The 19,835-nt window shown below is 63.4% G+C and overlaps 1 protein-coding gene across 2 annotated transcripts in view; it reads right to left on the reverse strand.

Moving 5' to 3' along the window:
• Positions 1–262: 262 nt before the first annotated feature.
• LHPP (phospholysine phosphohistidine inorganic pyrophosphate phosphatase) overlaps positions 263–19,835 on the reverse strand; it is a 34,359-nt gene continuing 14,786 nt past the window's right edge. Inside the window, exons 4-7 of one of the 2 annotated variants that reach the window (XM_059661775.1) lie at positions 19,664–19,727; positions 18,793–18,885; positions 14,157–14,248; positions 263–1,119 (exon numbers count right to left, since the gene is read on the reverse strand). In XM_059661775.1, the coding sequence (XP_059517758.1) occupies positions 1,023–1,119; positions 14,157–14,248; positions 18,793–18,885; positions 19,664–19,727 (346 nt within the window). In that variant the 3' untranslated portion in view covers positions 263–1,022. The remainder of the gene's footprint in view (positions 1,120–14,156; positions 14,249–18,792; positions 18,886–19,663; positions 19,728–19,835) is intronic. The other variant, XM_059661776.1, reaches the window with a different exon arrangement.

Consider the following 19,835-nt stretch of genomic DNA (forward strand, 5'->3'; position numbering starts at 1 on the left):
GAGGGGGAGGCAGGCCCGTGGAGAGGCTCGCTTCATTGCATGACCCGTTTGCCACCCATCTGGCCACAGGGCTGTGCCTAGAACATGGAAGGTCTGGGGGGCCTCAGTTTCCCCTCAGTCTGTTAAATGAAAGGGTTGGGCAGGTGAGGGGTCCAGGGCCCGGCCCTCTGCTGTTCAGTGGTTCAAGCCCCCCCTGCCCCCTCTCCACCCCTCACCTCCCTCCCCCCTCCCCCCCGCCCTCAGCAGCCAAAGCCCAAGTCGCCACAGGCCGGGTGGTTTATTTCATGGTTAGTGTCCTGCACACAGTGGGGTGACGCTGGAGTCTATGGAGTTATGGCTCCAGGAAGTGCCCTCTGCCTGCAGCCCATCCGTGGTGACCATTCTCGCTCTGTAGCACGTGGGCCTCCTAAGCAGGTCGCCAACCTTTCGGACCTCACGGACACCAGGGGTCCACGGCCCACCGGTTGGCGAGCGCTGCTCCAGAGGCCCCTGGGAGCTGCCCCAGCTTTGGGCTCCACGGGTGACTTGTGGGGACAGGACAGTGTGCTGCGTTAGGGGGTGTGTGGGGGGGGCAGGGGGGTGTTAGTGGCCACTCTGAGTCCGGGCAGGGCTGGCTCAGCTGGGGCTGCGTGGGCTGAGGGAAGGCCCGTGTCCTCCAGGCTCCGCGCTGAAAGGCCAAGAAGGTTGGATAACGAGGCCGGGACCTGCCTGGGGCCCAGGTGGGGCCCCTGGAGAGCACATGCACTTGGGGGTTCCTGTATTCCCGGGGTACCCCAGCCCATGCCCGGGGGTTTTTCTCCTCTGGAGGCCTAGCCCACTCTCCTGGCTTCACAGGGCTGTGTGGGCAGGGAGCAGGCCACCGGGGAGGGGGCGGGGAGGGAGACAGGAAGGGCTGGTCGCCCACATCGTCTGGCTGGGCCCCTAGCCTGCTGTGGAGGGTGAGGGCAGAGCCTGGGTTGGTCTGGGCACTGGGTGCGCGGGTGGGTGGTGCCAGGGGGCTGGGGACCGTCCCCGAAGGCCCGTCACTTGTCCGCGTGCAGCAGCAGCAGGTCCACGGCCTCCGCGAGGTTGTCCACGTACCCGTCAGCCTTCACTTCGGGATGGTGCTCGTCGCTGGGCCTGGGGAGGGCAGAGGCCGTCAGTCAGGCCGCACGGGGGCCCAGCTGGCAGTGCGGCAGGACAAGCTCTCTGGCGGGCCAGAGGTCAGAACCTCCCCCAGCAAATACCCCACCAGGTTCGTCGTCACGTCCCAGGCACCTGCCCCAGGATCCCCTCCTTGGGCCCCTCCGGGGCCTCAGGCCGGCGCTACTGCCCATCAAAGGAATGCAACCCCAAGAGGGCACGAGAATCTGCCCAGAAAAGAGGACACCTGTGGCCCTGGCCGGTGTTGCTCAGTGGATAGAGCGTCAGCCAGCAGACTGAAGGATCCTGGGTTCGATTCCAGTCAGGGCCACAGGCCTGGGTTGCAGGCTAGATCCCCAGTAGGGGGTGTGCAGGAGGCAGCCGATCAGTGGTTTTCTCTCATCATTGATGTTTCCCTCCCTTCATCTCTCTGAAATCAATAAAAATATATTTAAAAAAAAAAAAGAAGCCATATTGTGATGAGATTGTGGCCAGCCCCTTCTGCACACGATACTAGCCGAACGGCATACGTGGCTAATTATGTTTAATTATATGTCATTTAAATTCGGGATCCATTAAAAGAAAGGCTGCATTAGCAGCCGGCGGTGTTTGCCGACACAGAGGAAATGCGGACTTTTATGTCTTCACTACACGACGTTGCTGAGGGCTCGGGGGACCGGGTGTGTGGAGGTACTCGCCTGGCCCCGCCCGCCCGCCCCGAAGGCCCAGCGCCCCCTCCATGCTGGCCAGCGGCCTGTGTCTCATGGGGCCTCCGTCCCGCACACTGTGGGGGCTGAACCACAAAACCCAGCAAAGCTGTGCCCCTGGCAGTGGGCGCAGAGCAGAGGGTGCACGTGTGGGCTGTGGGGGCCTGGGGTGCAGGTGAAGGTCCCTGGCTTGGGGGTGGGTGGGCCACACATGCACCCCCAGGACAAGGGACAGCTGCGCCTGGCCCCACGTGTGCTCACAGCCCCGTGGCGGGGCACCCGACGCGTCCACGCGAGATGAGGACACGGACACAGAGGGCCGGAACCTGCCCAGAGTCACAGCAGGGAGCGCGGAGCTAGGGCTCCATCCTGCGTGGCCGGCTTGGCGCTCATTTTAGCGGTCCTTCCCTGGGCGCCTGGGACACGGTCTACGCCTGGGCGCCACCGAGGTGCTGGTGACCTCGGCCAGACCGAGCGCCTGTGGGCCGGGCGCCCCTCACCCGGCAGGCTCCAGGACGGAGGTGGCCCGGGGGTGCTGGCCAGTGCAGTGAGGACAGCTCAGTGTTTGTGGAAAACCCACGAGGAAATAAATGAAAGGAAAGGCACGGTCCACAGGGACCCCCATGAGGCGCTGAGAGCTGCCCGGGCAGAACCTGGAGACACTGGACTCCTGGTCTGGGCCGAACGGCGGCCAGCGCCCGGGCCAGGCCTGAGCAGGGGCCACTCACGCAGGCCCGGGCCCAGGCAGGGGAGCCGGGCCGGCCGAGGAGGGACTTCCTGTGGACCCTGGCACCCGCCCGGGGCGCTCTGCCCGGAGGGAGGAACTGGCTGTTTACCGCAGGTTCCAGCCGGTGGTGCCTTGTCAGCCTGAACCGACCCACAGCGCCAGCTGCTTCCTGTGCGGTTCTCGCTGCGCACTCCCCGCGGGCACCTGGGGCGGTGGGTGTGCCATGCGCTGCCCACCGGTGTTCGGCGGTCTCGGGAGACTCCCTCACGCTGACGAAGAGGTTCCCCGAGGCCCCAGCCCTGGCTGCAGCCCCTGCCCCAGCCCCGAAATGCTCGCCTTCCCTCACCCGCCTCCATTTCCTCTGTGTTGGTAGGAGGGGGGCGGGGAGAGGGAGAGAAGGCTGTGTGATCGGAGGAGTGAGCTGTGCACACAATTATTTGGAAAGAGTGACGGTGAGAAGCCGGGGCCCGGGCGGAGAGGGCTTTCCTGAAAGGACTTGGCCTGGAAACACTAAGTCAAACAACCGGCGTTGGCAGCGGCCGGCTCCCAGCGCCGCCAGCCCCCGGCTCCCAGCGCCGCCAGCCCCCGAGCGGCCAGCACACCGTCGGGCCTGGAATAGTGATGCATTCACGCCGAGCCCGGAGTTGCTGCACAGGGGGCTGTGGACCAAGGGGGCTGCGGGTTGGGGGGGGTGGCTCAGTGGTTGAGCATGGACCTATGAACCAGAAGGTCAGGGTTCGATTCCCGGTCAGGGCACAGGCCCGGGTTGTGGGCTCCATCCCCAGTGTGGGGTGTGCAGGAGGCAGCGGAGCAATGATTTTCTCTCATCATTGATGTTTCTATCTCTCTCTCCCTCTCCCTTCCTCTCTGAAATCAATAAAATACTTTTTTAAAAAAAGAAAGTAGACAAATCAATAGTTTTGGGTATATTACATTACTAACTTTTCTAAATTGTGGTAAGATATATAGAACACAAAAATCTGCCATTGGAGTCATTTTTAAGGGCACGTCTCTCAATGGCATTAATTACAATGTTGAGCAACCATCACCGCAATCCAGTCCCAAAATCTTTTCATCACCCAAACAGAAACCCCACACCATGAAGCAATAACTCCCGCTCCGCTCCCCTGGCCCCTGCAACCTCCAGTCTACTCCCTGCCTCACGGCCTCTGCCAGGCCTGGAGACCTCACAGGAGCGGAGTCACGGCACCCATCCCCTGGGGTCTGCTCATTTCCTTTAGCGAATGTCTGTGAGGCTCGCCCACGCTTAGCCGGGGCAGAACGGCAGTCCTTTCCACGGCTGAGTAATATTCCCTCTGTGGGTGGACCACGTGTGTCTCCCCGTCCACAGCCGACGGACACCTGGGCTGTTTCCGCCTCGCGGCTGTCATGGAGAACTCGCCACGAACAGTGGTGGACAAGGATATTTTTTCTTTTAAAATATATTTGTATTGATGTCAGAGAGGAAGGGAGAGGGAGAGAGAGAGAGAAACATCAATGAGGAAAGAAAGTCATTGATTGGCTGCCTCCTGCATGCTCCCCACTGGAGATTGAGCCTGCAACCCAGGCATGTGCCCTTGACTGGAATGGAACCTGGGACCCTTCGGTCTGCAGGCCAATGCTCCATCCACTGAGCCACACCAGCCAGGGCGACAAGGATATTTTCAATTCCTTCTCACGTCGGTTGCGTCTGAGGCTTCCCGGTGATTTATGGGGGCGGGGACCAGGGTGTACCCTCCATTTCCTCCCTCTGACCTGCAGTTCCACTCCGGGGAACTTATTTTAAAGAAATCATCAAACACAGACAAAAACATGTGTGTGATGAAATCCGAACACAGCCTGGAGGTGACCCTGTGGGTGCCGACGGCGTGTGCCTGGGCCGCGACGAGGGAGCTGCGGGAACGTCCGGTGTCAGCAGGAGAGGGAGCGCCGAGGGTGCGGGTGGGTGGGAGCACGGCCTCCCCCGCTCTCTGTGCTGATGAAATTCTTCCACAATAAGAGGATTCTTTCCACAAACACCGATGTCCGTGTGGGGATTCTCACTGCGACACTGTCTGCAATAGCGGAAACGTGGAAACAACGTCTCCAGCCCGGGAACCCTTAAGCGCACAACGTTGCAGTGTTCCACGCGCCCGGCCTGGGGAAAGGAGGCAGCTCCCCACAGCGCACAGGCACCGCGTGTATTAGGGGGAGGAACGCGATCGTTCAGCTTTACAGCCACGTAGGATTCCGTCAGGTAAACGGGGACGTGTTGGTATTCACACGGGAACCGAGGGCCACCGGCAAACTGTCAGAGCACCGTGGCCGCGCGGGGCGCAGAGACGCCCGCCCCGTGACCTCCCCGCACCGCGGCCGGGAGACCCCGCAAGCCGGGTCCCATCACGTCTGTCTGTGCGAAAGCCCACGATGGACCATCCTGGCTGAACAAAAGCTAGAGCCCTGCCTTAGCTGGTTCGGCTCAGTGGATAGAGCATCCGCCTGCAGACTGAAGGATCCCGGGTTCGATTCTGGTCAAGGGCATGTCGCTGAGTTGTAGGCTGTGCAGGAGGCAGCCAATTGATGTGTGTCTCTCACATCGATGCCCCCCCCTTCCTTCCCACTCTCTCTACAAATAATGGGAAAATGCCCCCTGCAGCCAGGCCGCAGGCGCTGGGACCGCCCGGCTTCGGGCTCGATGGGCCGTGCAGCGGGAGCGCCGAGTGCACACCCCAGGCCCCCAGGTCAGGCCCTCGCTCGGCCTTGGGGGACGCGGTCTCCCTTTTACGGCGGGAAACCTGAGGCCCCGGCGCTCCTCCTGCAAAGCCCCGGCGAGGGGTGTTTTCAGAACCCGCCCCCACAGCCTCGGCGATGCCCGGCAGCCGCCTCTTCCTGCGGCCCAGGCAGGACCCGCACAGTCTAGTCCAACACAGACAAGCACGCCGTACAGCTACATATCACACAACCCCCATCGTGTTTGCCTAGCACCCCAAAGCACGGCAGGCGGGGCAGGAGCCTGGGGGGAAATACACCCAAATGCTATTCGATGTTGCCGATGGATCACAAAGGGGTTTCTCTAGCTCAGTGACGGCGAACCTTCTGAGCTCGGCGTGCCAGCATTTGGAAAAACCCTAACTTAACTCTGGTGCCGTGTCACATAGAGAAATGTGTTTTTGATATTTGCAACCAGAGTAAAACAAAGACTTATATTTTTGGTATTTATTGTATCTATTTAAATGCCATTTAACAAAGAAAAAGCAACCAAAAAAATGAGTTCACATGTCACCTCTGACACGCGTGTCGTAGGTTCGCCATCACTGGGCTAGCTGCTCCTTCCAGACTGCTCATTACTCCCAGCCTCTCCACGTGACTGTATCCATCTATCTATCTATCTATCTATAAAGCCAGCGACCGGAACGCGGTAACGACTGGAGCGACCAGTTGCTATGTTGCCCGATGCGGCCAGCGAACTGGCCCCATGCGGGGTGGGGTTGGCCAACAGCGAACTCCCTCTAGCCAGCCCCGCCCCTGATAGGCCTCTCCCCTCCTGATCGAGGGCAGGGCCAGCTGGCCAACCTCCTGCAGCCCCTTCGCCTGCAGCCCCTCCCCCCAGCCGGCCCGGCCCTGATTGGGCCTGATCGGGCGGGTCCCGCCGTCTCCTCCTCCTGACAGGCCTGGCCCTGTTCGGTCCTGATTGGGGCCAGGCCGGCCGGACCCCACCTGTGCACGAATTTGTGCACTGGGCTTCTAGTTATGTTTATAAAATTACAAACCAAACAGTTAAACCAAAAAACAAGTCTCTCCCCTCCAGAAACGAACTAGTGACCACAGGGAGCTGGCAGACTGCCTGCCGCCTGGACCAGCTCGGTCCTTCAGATCGGACACGGTGGTCGGGGCTCTGTGGTCGAAGGCTCTGTGGTCAGGGGCTCAGGGCCTGGACGGGGTGCCACGCCCCTCCCGGGCACAGGAGCTGCAGCCTTGCCCAGCCCCAGGCTGTCCAGGCCCCTCAGGCGGCAGCACCACACAGCTCCAACCAAAGATGCTCCTGATCCCAGGACCCTTCTGGCCGCCGGGGCACGGGGCCGGGATACATACCCGGGCAGGCAACGAAGCGCAGGAAAACCCAGCCCTTCCCAGAAGCGTGCCACCCCCCACCCGCCACTCCCCAACCTACCCCAGCCTTGCGGAGGAAGCCCTCCAAAACGCAGACCAAGCCCCGCCCATTGCCCTGCGTGAATCCTCCAGCCCAGGCAGACAGGGCCCACATGCGGCAGCTCCTGGCGTGGCATCCCTGGCCCACCCGCGTACCCCCTGGGCGGCCTCAGTGGGTGGCCTCCATGTCAGCAGCAGCCCTGGCGAGTGCGGGCCCCGGGGAAGCCAGCCAGTCCCCTGGCTGGGAGCCTGGGACCCATGGTGAGGGGGTGCAGGAGAGGGGGTGCGGGAGAGAGGGTGCAGGAAGACCCAGCCAGATGCTTGCAGCAGGCAGACGGGCAGTGCTGCCAGCGAGCAGTAAAGAACCAAAGAACCGACGCCTCCCAACTCCAGGACAGACGGGCGACACTCGGAGCTCACACCCCTCTTCCGACGGCTCCATCTTGCTGGAACCCCCTGGCTAGGCACCCCCCCACCCCCCGTGTTCTCGCCACTCCCCTCTTCCCGTCTCTCTTCTCTGCTCTCTGGGGCTGGAACCCTGGCTGTCTGTCCGTCCCTCTTCTATCTGGAAACACTGCTACCTCCTCGCAGAGGCGGGGCCATGGGGGGCCCCTGTGCCCGTACCATCTGCGGGGAACCACGGAGGGACGGGGGAGGGCAGGGCCAGGCCTGGCCACGGCCGCGTCTTTATTTATAACTTCTCTTACTTCCGGCGTCCAGGCCCCGGGAAGGTCGAGAGAAAAATGAACGCCTTGACGTTTTCCCCAAACATCCTCCCGAGAGCTCTTGGCAGGAGCGGCTTCGCCGGAGCCTGAGCACGTCTCCCTTTCTGTCGGGGAGACATCTGCTCGCGGCCCGCCCTCGGACTCGGACGGCGGAGGAAACACAGAGCATGTGCCGGGGCCCGAGGCTCCGCCACAGTAAAAGCGGGTCCCGAGCCCCCGCTCCCGTGTTCGGCCGCCGTGGGAGCCGGGCAGCTGCTGAGTCCCCTGCCCAGGCCCAGGCTGCCCTCCCCGGGGGGTGGACCCGGGGACAGTGTGGGCACAGCTCCCCCGGCCCCACCCCAGGGCAGGGAGGCGGGCACAGGTGCGCCCGCAGGGGCAGGGGAGCCCCAGGGAGACCACCCCCCACCCCGACCTCCAAGGCGGGGAGGAAGCGCCCGCGCCCCGAGTTCGGCTTTGCCTCTCATTCCACATGCGTTTCTCATTCTCCTTCTTCAACACCCGCCTGTCAGGCTGAGCCTGTGGAGCCAGAACCCAGCCGAGCGGGGGCAGCCGAGTCACAGGCTCTGCTCCGCTGCTGCCCTGTCATCGGCCGAGTGGTGACGGGGGCACTGACCCCACCCGGCGAGGGAGGGGCGCTCTCGTGCTGGAGCCCCGAGGTGCAGTCAGAGGCCCGGGGGGCGGGGGCGGGCGGCCTCATTCCCAGCCCCGAAGGCCAGCGTAGAGGATACTCCAGTAATTGCGAGGTTTCTGTGAATGTTAATTACGGCGCCTTAATGAGCTATGGATTATATTAGGGTTATAAGTGTAATTACCTTAACGGGCATATGGATTACAATTATGCTCCCATTAAGCGGGGCGTATAGCATATTCATCAGCCTCGGCCTCTTCCTGCTCTGGGGCCGGCCCCCTGCAGGCTCCGGGCACCTGGGGTGGGGAGGGCGCAGGGGTGGGGGGGGCGCAGGGGTGGGGGGCACACGATCTCCGCGGTTCAGAGGACGAGGCCACACTTCCCGCCCTGTCTGCCAGGCCTGGTGTGGGAAGGAGGGAGGAGGGAGGCGGGAGGCAGGAGGGGAGCAGCGCCTGCAGGGCTAAGGCGCATCCGTCTGTCCGTCCGTCCGCGCTGCCCTGTGAGCAGCCCTGAGCCCAGTTCCCTCACAGACATCAGGACTCATCGCCCTCCTCTGACCCGGCTCCAGGCAGACCCGGCTTCTCTCCTGGTCTCCAGAGGGAGGTGGTGAATATGGACCCACTTTCCAGGTGGGGGGCTGCGGGGCCAGCGGGTGGGGGTGGCGAGGGGAGCTGGGAACCCCAGATGCCTACAGGACGGATGGGGCGGGAGAGGGTCCGTGAGGAAGGCCTGGGGGGACCGCCCAGCAGAGCCCGGGATGAGGGCAGGAGAGGCCGAGGGCTGATCGCCGAGTGGAGACGGCCTCTCCCAGCAGAGGGAGTGGGGAGCCCCCAAGCCAAGGGCACTGGGGGGCAGGCTCCTCCCTGAGGGGTGCCGGGTGCCGGCTGGAGAAGGAAGAGGCTCAGGCGAGGCTGACTCGGGCCGTCCTCCGGCTTTGGGTCCAGCAGCCTGACGCCCACGGCACCCGTGGGAGGCCCAAGGCCCAGCACCCGGTGCTCCCCACGCCTCCCTGACCGCACCCACGGGAGGTGGCAGCGAGGGAGCGGGGTGGGCGAGGCTGGGGAGGCCGGGCCACACAGCTCCCAGCGGCTCAGAGGCCGACCCACCGGCCAGTCCCCGGGAAAGAGGGAGCCTGTGGGCCTGTGCGTCCTGCCCATGTGGCCTGTCTGGGGCCTGGCAGCGGGGCGCCCTCTAGCGGCCCCAGCAGAGAGCAGGGTGAGGGGAGGGGACGGGCAGCTGACCCTAAAGGTCTGAAAGAGGCAGGAAGCCGAGGGCAGAGAAGGGCAGGGAGCGGGCAGAGGGGGATGTGGAGAAGCAGAGCTGGGGTCCCCGGGGCCCCCCCTCCAGAGTGCGGGTCTGCGGCTGACGCCGACCCCTGACCACCCTCTCCTCCCAGGCCCCCTCCCCTGTGTCAGAGGCAGAGGGGCTGGACTGGCTCCTGTGACAGGTCCCTGCCGCCCGGCGCTCCAGCCAGGGAGCCTTTCTCCAGGTTCGGCCTGAGACAGCCTGACCCGCCCCGGGCTCCGCAGGCTGCAGGTCCAGAGGCCACGGCCCGGGCACCCACTCCCTCCTTAGGCGGCCACAGGCCTACACGTGCACGTGAGGGTGCGAGCACACGTGTGCAAGGCCGTGGGGCCTGGGTGTGTGCGTGTGGGACGGCATGAGGCCACAGCTCTGCCCCCCAGGAGAGGGAACGCTGTGGGGGCTCAGAGAGAAGGCATCGGGGTGACAGTCACCAGGACCAGAGCCCCGCCCCGTCCCTCCTGGACAGAACGCCGCAGCGGTGCAGCCCCAGCCGCGTGCCTGCAGGTGAGGCGGCGCCGTTTCCGTAGCGAGGTCTGTACCCGCTTACAGTCTAGTCCAGTGATGGCGAACCTATGAGACGCGTGTCAGAGGTGACACGCGAACTCATTTTTTTTGGTTGATTTTTCTTTGTTAAATGGCATTTAAATATATAAAATAAATATCAAAAATATAAGTCTCTGTTTTACTGTGGTTGCAAATATCAAAAAATTTCTCTATGTGACACGGCACCAGAGTTAAGTTAGGGTTTTTCAAATGCTGACACGCCGAGCTCAAAAGGTTCGCCATCACTGGCCTAGTCTGTGAGGAGGGACCTGGCTGTGCACAGGCCCAGCAGTCGGGGTTCTCGGGGGGGCTTCTGTTTTGGTGGCTTTCCTTTTCAAGAACCCCCCAAATTCACAAACCTACGGGGTGGGGATGCAACTGTACTTTTAAGGAAAACCTCTTGCTCTGATAGGAGGGTTACACTCTCGTCATAAATACTTAGACGCCCGAAGGTGCAGACATCGCCACACGGTCGGTCGGTAAAGGGCGTTCCTCCAGCCTCGGCCGCCGCCTCCCTGTGCCCGGGGTCTCACCGCTGGCCCAGCTCTGCCGCCAACAGCCCAGGACTCGGGGCAGGTCAGAGAGCGGGTGGAACCGAGGCTTGGATGCCAGAGCCCACCCCCTGCCCGCCTGGGCGTGGGTTCCACATCTGCAAGTGGCAGCTGGCGACACTGAAATCTCAGCATCTACGGGGGGGGGACAGGCCCAGCCCCCCAGGCGGTCCTGGGAGCCAGAAATGACGGGCACCCACAGATGCCGCTCAGTCCCCAGCTCTCCATGGGCCAAGGCCTTGCTGGGCCCTGCCTCCGGCCCCCGAGCCCCTCCCCGGCTCCCAGCAGGAGTCGGCCAGCCCCTGCGGGTCATCTCTAGAGACGGGACTCGCCTTCTCCGGGCAGCCTGGTCTATGTGGGAACAGCTCAGACACACCCTCATGGCACAGTGTCCTCCGAGGTTAGATGAGGTCCCTCGGGCACCTGCCGGGCTGGAGACAGCCGCAGGGACGCCGGCCAAAGGCCACGCGGAGGCCTCTGGCCCTGGCACAGGGACGGGCCTCATGTGCCACAAGTCACGTGTGTAAGGAAAGCGGCCCCTGGGCGGCTCCTGGCGGGCGCACGGCACAGGGAGCCCGCAGGGTCTGGCCCCGTCCTGCGGTCATCCTGCCACACGGCTCACAGCACGTTAGTGAGAGGCCCGCTCTGCGGGAGGGCAGAGGTGGCGCCGGCCTCACGGTGCCCCAGGACCGACGGGGGAGTCTCTGCCCCAGGACCGACGGGGGGGGGGGGGGGGGGCGGTGGTCTCTGCTCCAGGCTCTGCCCTCCTGCTGGCTGCTTCCCTCGGCAGGTTTTCCTGGGGGGACTGGGGGGGGTGTCATGGGGACACTACTGGTGCCTCTCAGCTCAGGTGTCGCTGGCCGCCAGCCTCGGCTTCTGGGAAGTCCCGGGCGGGCTCCCTGGCCGGCTCGGTCACATGCCCGTCACTGAGGCCAGCGGTTCCCTGTGCTCCCGCCCGGCCCTGGGACTGGCTTGTGCCCAGAGCCCTGGCCCCCCTGAGCCAACACTGTCCCAGATCTCAGAGGGGCTCCCCGCAGGCGGCCCTGGTGCCCTTGGGGCCTCGGCAGAGCCCAGTGGTCAGGGTCGGGGCCGTGGCGGGTGGAGGCCGTCCGGGCAGCCACAGTCCCCGCTGTGCACTCGGCGAGTGAGGTGTCCCTTTACCCCTCGGACCTGCTGCGCCCGGCGCTGCCCAGACATGCTGCGCCCACACGGGAGGCGGAGGGAGCCTGGCTTTAGCGGCTGTGACGGCACAGGCAGCAGAGCCGTGACTTCCGGGGCGGCACCTGTCACCGCCTCCTCGGCCCTGGGTGGAGTCAGGTGACCGGCAGGGCCTGCCTGGGCTGGACCCGCTGCCTCCCCGGGCTGCTCTCCTGGGCGTGGGGGGTGGTGGCGTGGGGTGGGGGGCCGTGCCGTCTGCGAGCCCCAGGGGTCACTCTGGCTGAGGAGTGCTGCCCGGCCGGACTCCGCTGCCTCACTGACCACGGGACGGCGGGAAGGGAGCGTCCCCAAGCGGCAGCTGGCACTGAAGTTCTACTTCGTTCCAAACAGAGCCCAGAGCCTCTTCCCGGAAGCGAAGGAAAGTGGCGGCAAAGTCACGGAGCCCAGTCCGGGCTGAGGCTGGGGCAGCCGCTGTCGGGGCAGCCCGGCAGGGTGCCCGCTGCCGAGCTCTCCGCACCCTCACCTCCCAGCCTGGCGCAGGCGCTGGAACCGGAGCCAGCCCTCCGGCCGCCCTGCGGAGCTTGGGAGCAGATGGCGCACTGAGTCTCCCGGGAGGGGCCTGGGGGGACACCTGGAATCCAGGCCGAGAAGACTCCCCCAGAGAGCAGGCTGCTGGTCAAGAATGTGCTGGCCCCACCCTGGCCGGCATGCTCAGTGGTTAGAGCATCGGCCTGCGCACTGGAGGGTCTCGGTGTGATTCCTGGTCAACAGCACGTGCCTGGGTTACAGAAATCAATGAAAAAATGTCCTCACTCGTTGGGTAAGGGTTAATAAGGAAAAAAGAACGTGCCGGCCCCACGGCGACGAGGCCTGTCACGGGGAGGCAGGAGGGCCCAGGGCTCTCCCTGCAGGATCTGACCACAGGGCAGGGCGCTCCCAGGAGGAAGGTGGCAGCACCGAGCTGGGGCCCGGCCTCTGCAGCTCCGGCCTCAGGTGGCCTCGCAGGGCTTAGCCGTCTCCTCTGAACAGGCCCGCGACGCGCCCTCTGGGTCCCCGGGACTCGCTGGACCGCAGGACCTGCCGTCGGTGGGCAGACCCCCGAGGGAGGGAGCGCCATCGTCCCCCGGGGCCCGCGGTCGCGGGAGCACCGAGCGGCGTCTGGAGGAGCAGCAGCCTCTGGGTTCGGGCGCGTTGGTCTGCCAGCGGCCCATGCGCCGGGCTCCCAGGAACCAGGCAGGCGGAGAGCCACAGGCCTTCCCTGCAGCCAGCCAGGCCGCGGCCCCGGGGCCGGTCCACACAGCAGGCGCGGAAGGGAAGCTCTGTGGCTCCGTCCGTGCCGGGGCTGCCAGGGAGCCGCCCCCCAAATGGTGCTGCCAGAGGGGCCCCGCCTGGGCCAAGCTCTGGGCCCTTCCTCGGAGGGGGCTGAGCTTTCTTTTTCTTTTAAAAATATTTTTATTGATTTCAGAGAGAAAGGGAGTGAGAGATAGAAACAATGAGAGAATCTCTAACCTGCTGCCTCATGCACACCCCCTACTGGGGATTGAGCCCGAAACCCAGGCATGTGCCCTGAACAGGAATCGAACCGTGACCTCCTGGCTCACGTCTGGCGCTGACATGGGACATGCTGACCCTCAAACCTCTGGCTTCTCGCTCACACAGATGGCGGTGCGAGCGGGGGGCAGAGCCCTGGAGATGATGGGCGGCCCTGGAGGAAGCTGGTGCCAGGGGTGGATGGCTGCAGGGAAGGACCCAGGCCTAGTCCCCAGGGCACAGCTGACTCCTGGGCTGGTCATTGGCCTGAGCCGGCCACGCACCTGCAGAGCCCCCATGGATTTCCGGCCCTGGGAGGTGGGGGGGGGGGGGCACAGAGCACATGGCTCCTAGGACTGTCCAGCTGGGCCCGGCCCAGCCAAGGCGCCGTCTGTGCGCCCACAGTGCCCTCTGCTGGGGGTAGGGGGCAGTGCGGGCCCCAGTGCCCAGCAGGAAAGCGGAGGCCGAACTTTCTGGGAGCTGCTCAACATGCAAACCAGCAGGTGAGAGCAACATCAGGGACGGCCATGTGTCGTCATATGAAACGCTACCATCGAGGCTCTCACACTCTGTGGTCCCACTGTGTGCACTCGTGTGCGCCGTGCCCTCCACGCGTCAGTGTGGACCGGCCGCACTCGGGCTCAGCAGCCCCCGCAGCCCGGGGCCCCGAGTGGGCAGCGGAGGGAGGGCTCTCTGACTCCCACGTGATGAAGAGGGCGGGCAGAAGGAGCGGGAGGCTGGCGGGGGGGGGGGGGGGGGCCCAGTGCCCAGCCGTGACCGCTCCCACCAGTCACCCAACCTGCTGGGTGAGACGCCGGAGCCTTCGCCTTTTCTCTCCGCGTGACGCACCCACTCAAATCCGTCCTGGGGCTCGAACCCGGTGCCAAAGCCACGGTCTGCTGGGAAGGCAGCCCGGCCGGCCTCGGAGGACCCAGCGGTGCGCCCCCACGTGGGAAGAGCAGCCCCCTTTATCTTGGACCACCGACAGGAATCGCGGGGAGGGCGGCAGGTGCTGGCCACGGAGGCGCTCACCTGAACTTCCCGGTCCGCACCTGCAGCGCTCGCATCCCGCACCGCTGCGCCCCGCCGACGTCGCCCACAATGTCGTCTCCGATCATGACGGCCTGTCACACAGAAGCCACACCAGGTGTCAGTCCTTGTTTGACATCAGAAACTGCTTGATGCTTAAAACCACCATCCTAGCCCGGCTGGCGTGGCTCGGGTTGAGCGCCGACCTATGAGCCAGGAGGTCAGGGTTCGATTCCCGGTCGGGGCACAGGCCGGGGTTGTGGGCTCCATCCCCAGTGGGGGGCGTGAAGGAGGCAGCCGATCCATGAGTTTCATCAGTCATGTTTCTGTCTCCCTCTCCCTTGCTTTCTGAAATCAATTTTAAAAAGAGAAAAACAGAACTTCTCCCCCTTACAAGGACACCGGTGGGCGTGGCCCAGGCAGTGACACTGGGACCTGGGCCCGGGAGGGAGGACTCTGGTGGAGGAGCCGCAGCTGGGATTCTGCCTGATGGTCCGATGCCCAGGCCCAGGCCAAGCCCGGCGCCCGAGTGAGGCTGGAGGAGCCCGGGTTCGGGGCCTGCCGGGTGCGGGACCTGCCGGGTGCGGGGCCTGTTGGGTGCGGGGCCTGCCGGGTGCGGGGCCTGCCGGGTGCGGGGCCTGTTGGAGGTGGGGCCTGTTGGGTGCGGGGCCTGCCGGGCGCAGCCACGGGCAGCGATGTCTGTCTGGACAGCGTGCGGCCCGAATAGCAAGCGCGCGGCCCTGGGGATTTCACAGCGTTCCTGGCGGTGAAGGGCAATCATCGCACGCGGAGCAGCAATTACTGCCCAATCGCTGAGGATTTAGAAAATCATTGGTGAGAAGATAGAGGTCAGGAGGGGCGCCGTCAGGGGAAATACAGCCGCACCTGTCAGCGCCGCCCCCTCGGCCTCAGTGCGGGAGGGAGGGAGGGAGGACGCGGCCCAGCTGCCCGCGGTGGTTCCAGGAGCTGCGGGCAGCAGGCGCCACGCCCAGCAGTGGCCTTTCTGGTTTGGGCTCTAAAAGCAGGTTCCCTCGTCCCTCCTGTGTGTGCGCCACCCGGGGCCTTGCCTTCCTGGTGCCGGCAGGTGGCCGCCCAGTGCTGACAAGCTTCCGGAAGCCCCCGCCCCCGAGAGAGCAGTCGTCGCAAAACTGACCGGCCCCTGACCAGGCGTCGAGACCCCACCGCCACCCAGAAGACGGGGCGGAGGGCACGTGGGAGGACTCCCCGAGGGCGTCGACACGCCAGCTTCTCTCCACACCCTCAGGAGGAAAACACAGGAAGTGACGGATTCAAAAAGCACTGAGGATCCCGCTGACCAGCCCGAGCCGGTGTGGCGCAGTGGACAGAGCGCCGTGCCTGGGGCCTGTGGACCGAAGGGTCCCGGGTTCAATTCCGGTCAAGGGCACGTATCTCACTTGCAGGCCAGGTCGCCGGCCCTGGTCAGGGTGCGTGCGGGAGGCAGCCCATGGATGTGACTCTTTCACGTGGATGTCTCTCTCTCTGTCTCTCCCCGTCCCTTCCACTCTTTAAAAATCAATGAAAAAAATATCCTCGGGTGAGGATTAGGAAATCAAAAAAACAACAAACAGAAAGAATCACACTGACCAATCACAATGCAAGGCCCTCCTTCGACTCCTGATTCAAACAACCTGTAAGCCACACACCCCTCAGGCCAGCGGGGAAATGGGAACAGTGGCGGGTATCGGATGGCATTTAGGAAGGGTCGTCGGCATCACTGGAGGTGGCGGTGGCATTATCTGTGTTTCTATGAAAAGAATCCCTGCCTTTTGGAGCCACGGAAATATTTACAGATGAAGTGACACGATTTCCGGGATTTGATTCAAAATAATGTCGGGGGGAGGAGAGGGTGGGGTACAGATGAGCCCCGAGGCTGTTCACCTTGAAAGGGGTCTGACAGCCAAACGCAGGACAAGCCGAGCAACGGACTCCATAACGGGAGAAACGGCCGGTCACTCGTGAAATACAACGACACTCCGAGTCCATGTTGGAACAGATACGTGAATGGGAGGAAGAGGAAGGCTGCTCCTTACAGCAAAGTCCAGGCGCTCACAGACGGAGCGCGTCGCCGGGCGGATGCCCAGGGGCAGCTGCGTCAGGCGAGGGGGCCGTGGACGCTCGCGTCAGGCGTCAGGTGGGAGGAGGAGGGGAGGAAGAGGACGTTTACAGTGGCAAGCACGTCCCCGCAAGGTACTGACGAGGGACAGAGACACACAGTAGCTTTTCGGTGAACAACCTGGCGACGCCACCCCCAGTGAGGACCCACAGAACATCACCCATAACGGGCAGGGCCCCCCCCCCCCCCGCCTCCCGACGGGACGTCCCGGAGGGCAGTGCTTCTGCGAGATTCCTGCCCAAAACGCATCGCCTAAACCCTGAGGGGACATCAGGACAAACCAAACGGAGGGACAGTCTGCACCACGCATGTCAAACTCCCGGGAGTTTACACAGGAACTGGCCAGTGCTGTTCAGAAATGCCACAGCCGCCCAGCCAGTGTGGCTCAGTGGCTGAGTGTTAGTTAACCTAGGAACCAGGAGGTCAGAGTTCGATTCCCGGTCGGGGCACAGGCCCGGGTGGTGGGCTTGATCCCCAGTGTGGGGTGTGCAGGAGGCAGCCGATCCATGATTCTCTCTCATCATTGATGTTTCTCCCTTCCTCTCTCTCTAAAAATCAATACAAACATTTTTTTTAAAAAAAGCTATTGGTGGGACGGCTGGCAGCGGCTGCAGAAGGTCTCTGGGTTAACTAACCGTCGTGAGTCAGTGCGCATGTCAATCGCTTTATGGCTGTCCTATCAGACGTCAGCCCTGGGAGCTGGTTTCAGGCACACGGGCATTCCCTGTACTGTTTTTGCAACTCCCTCGTAAAATGTGAAATTATTTCACAACGGACAGTTAAAAACCATTTTAAAAAGTGCTCTAGTAGTTGGTCATTACTGGAGCTCAGTGATGGGGACGACATAGGGTTCGTTATGCGAGTCTCTCTCCTTGCACCGACAGCTGAAACGATTCATGAGAAAAGTTAAAAAGATTTAAGAGATGAAAGCCACATGCAAGAAAGGCACAGGCCTTGTCTGGATTTGATGCAAAAACCAATGGACGTAAGAGCACGTTTCTGAGGCAGCAGGAGGCTTGGTGTGGGCTGGTATCGTAAAAAGGTGCCTTGTTGCTCGGCTGGTGTGGCTCAGTGGTGGGGCGTCGGCCTATGAACCAGGAGGTCACGGTTCTACTCCTAGTCGGGGCACGTGCCCGGGTTGCGGGCTTGAGGCAGCTGATCCATGATTCTCTCTCATCATTGATGTTTCTCTCTCTCCCCCTTCATCTCTGAAATCAATAAAAATATATATTTTTTAAAAAGTGGATTGATATTAGAGAATACTAAGGATTTACTATCGATTTGGGGGTAGATTTTTTTGTTTCATTGTGATAAAATACACCTCAGGTTCACCAATGGAACCATTTCAAAGCTTCAAATCAGTGGCATTAAGTGCATTCGCCATGTTGCGTGGCCATCACCGCCATTTAGTTCCGGACATTTCATCACCCCAACAGGAGGCCCAGGCCCCTGAGGCCACCGGCCACCCCGAGCCCCCGCCCTCCACAGCCCTGGCCTGTTTGGTTTCCGTGGACCGGACTCTCCGGGGCCCTGCCTACAAATACCATGGGACATATAAAAGCGGCCTGTGTGCCTGGCTTCTTCCCCTCGCATGTTCCAACCCACAATGCAGCATTTGCCCGCGTCTCATTCCTCTCCCGCTGAAACACCCCGTGTGTGAGCGCGCCACGTACTGCGGTCCCTCCACCTGCCGGTGAACACGCACTGCTTTTCTCGTCTGCTATTATGAGTCGTGCTGCTAGGAAGCGTCACGCGTGCGTTTCATTGGAACATGTTTTCAGTCCTCGGAGCGGGACTGCTGGGTCGCGTGGCCATTCTCTGCTGGACACCGAGGAGCTGTCCCCAGAGGCCGCCCCGTCTCACATTCCCACTGGCTTCCTACAGGGGGAGCCCTCGCTCGCCTGCTTGAATTCGCGCGGCCGGCGGAGGGTGCGAGGGGCTGAGCATCCTTCTGTGTCTCTGGGCCCCAGTGGGCTGTTTCAGAGCATCGCCCACTTGTGTCTTTGAAAGGCATCCTAGACTAGGAAAGGGCACCACAGCGGTAAGGCTGGATTTGCTCTAAAAAACAAGAGGAAGCGCGGCCGGCGGGGCTCAGTGATGGAGCGTCGACCTATGAACCAGGAGGTCAGGGTTCGGTTCCCGGTCAGGGCACAGCTGGGGTTGCGGGCTCGATCCCCAGTGGGGAGCGTGCAGGAGGCGGCCGGTCCATGATTCTCTCTCAGCATTGATGCTTCTATCTCTCCCTCCCTCTCCCTTCCTCTCTGATGTCAATAAAAATATATTTAAAAAACAAACAAACAATAAATAAATAAAATAAAACACTCAGTGGACTTCTTTTGCTGCCTTTTCCCCGTTTCCAGCCAAATCAGCTCTCGTGGTGGGGGGTCCGCACGTGGCTGCCCAGCCCACGAGGCTGCCTGAGCCCCCAGGCCCCCAGGCGGCCGTGTGAGGTCCCCTCCCGACACAGCTGCCTCCACGCGCGTCCGCATCCGCAAGGCAACCTACCTGGTGGGCCTCCACGCCCAGCTCCCGCAGGGCCGACCTGAAGAACTCCGGGGAGGGCTTGCCCACCACCTCGGCCTCGACGCCGCAGGCGTACTGCAGAGAGAGGGCACGGGTGGGCGTGGGGCGAAGCAACGGGACCCCGACTGCAGGGAAGGTCTCCCTCTGGGAACCAGGGGCCTCGGGGGCAGGGCATGTGAGCCCGAGACGCGTCTGATAGACACGAGCGGACAGGCTGCCTGGGACAGACACGCCACGTCGGGCCGCCTGGGATGCTCAGAGCCGCACCTCCAGGCCCGCCACCTGCTCAAACCCCCAGCTGTGGGGGAGGCGGCCCAGAGGTGGCAGTCTCAGGCACCGACCGCGTTCTCACCCGTATTCCTGCTTCTCCCCTCCCCCACCCTCCCCGCTGGTCACGGCTCCCCCAGGATGCGCCCAGGGCTCCACGTCCCATCTGTCCCTCCTCGCACGGGCGCAGGCAGGCAGGGCTGGTGCCCAGTGCAGGCGGGCGGTGAGAGGAGCTGGCCGGGGCCGGAGCCGAGGCCAGGACAGCGGGCTAAGCACTGGTCAGAGGGCGCTGGGAGCCCCGCCGGGTCCTGGCCTTCATAGTGGGGGGCGGGGGGCGGGAACAGGTCCAGTCAGAACTCGTCAGGCTGCAGGTGCCCAGGGTGGGGAGTGAGCATGGTCCCCATAGACAGAGCCAGGAGGAGGGCGGCAGAGGGCATGCTGGGAGGGCCGGCGGCCAGCACAGGGGCGTGGAGGGTGGGGGCACATGGGGGCGGGGGCAGGGGCAGGGGCAGCCCCACTAGGAGGGCCACTGAGCACCCCCCTTCTCCAGGAAGCCTGGAGCGCGAGGAGGGCTCCGGGCAGGTACCTCGAGCGCCTTCATGTAGCCGCCGACGTCCAGCATCAGGCCCGAGGTCTCCTTGTAGTAGCGCCTGGGAGGAGAAGAACAGGTGAGCCGGCGGAGCTCCGGGAGCCCAGAGAGATGCCGTCCCGTCCGGAGGGCCAGCAGGTGAGGGTCTGTGCAGGTGCCGAGCCAAGAG

The sequence above is a fragment of the Myotis daubentonii genome, chromosome 13, assembly GCF_963259705.1.
Source record: "Myotis daubentonii chromosome 13, mMyoDau2.1, whole genome shotgun sequence".
Lineage (NCBI taxonomy): Eukaryota > Metazoa > Chordata > Mammalia > Chiroptera > Vespertilionidae > Myotis > Myotis daubentonii.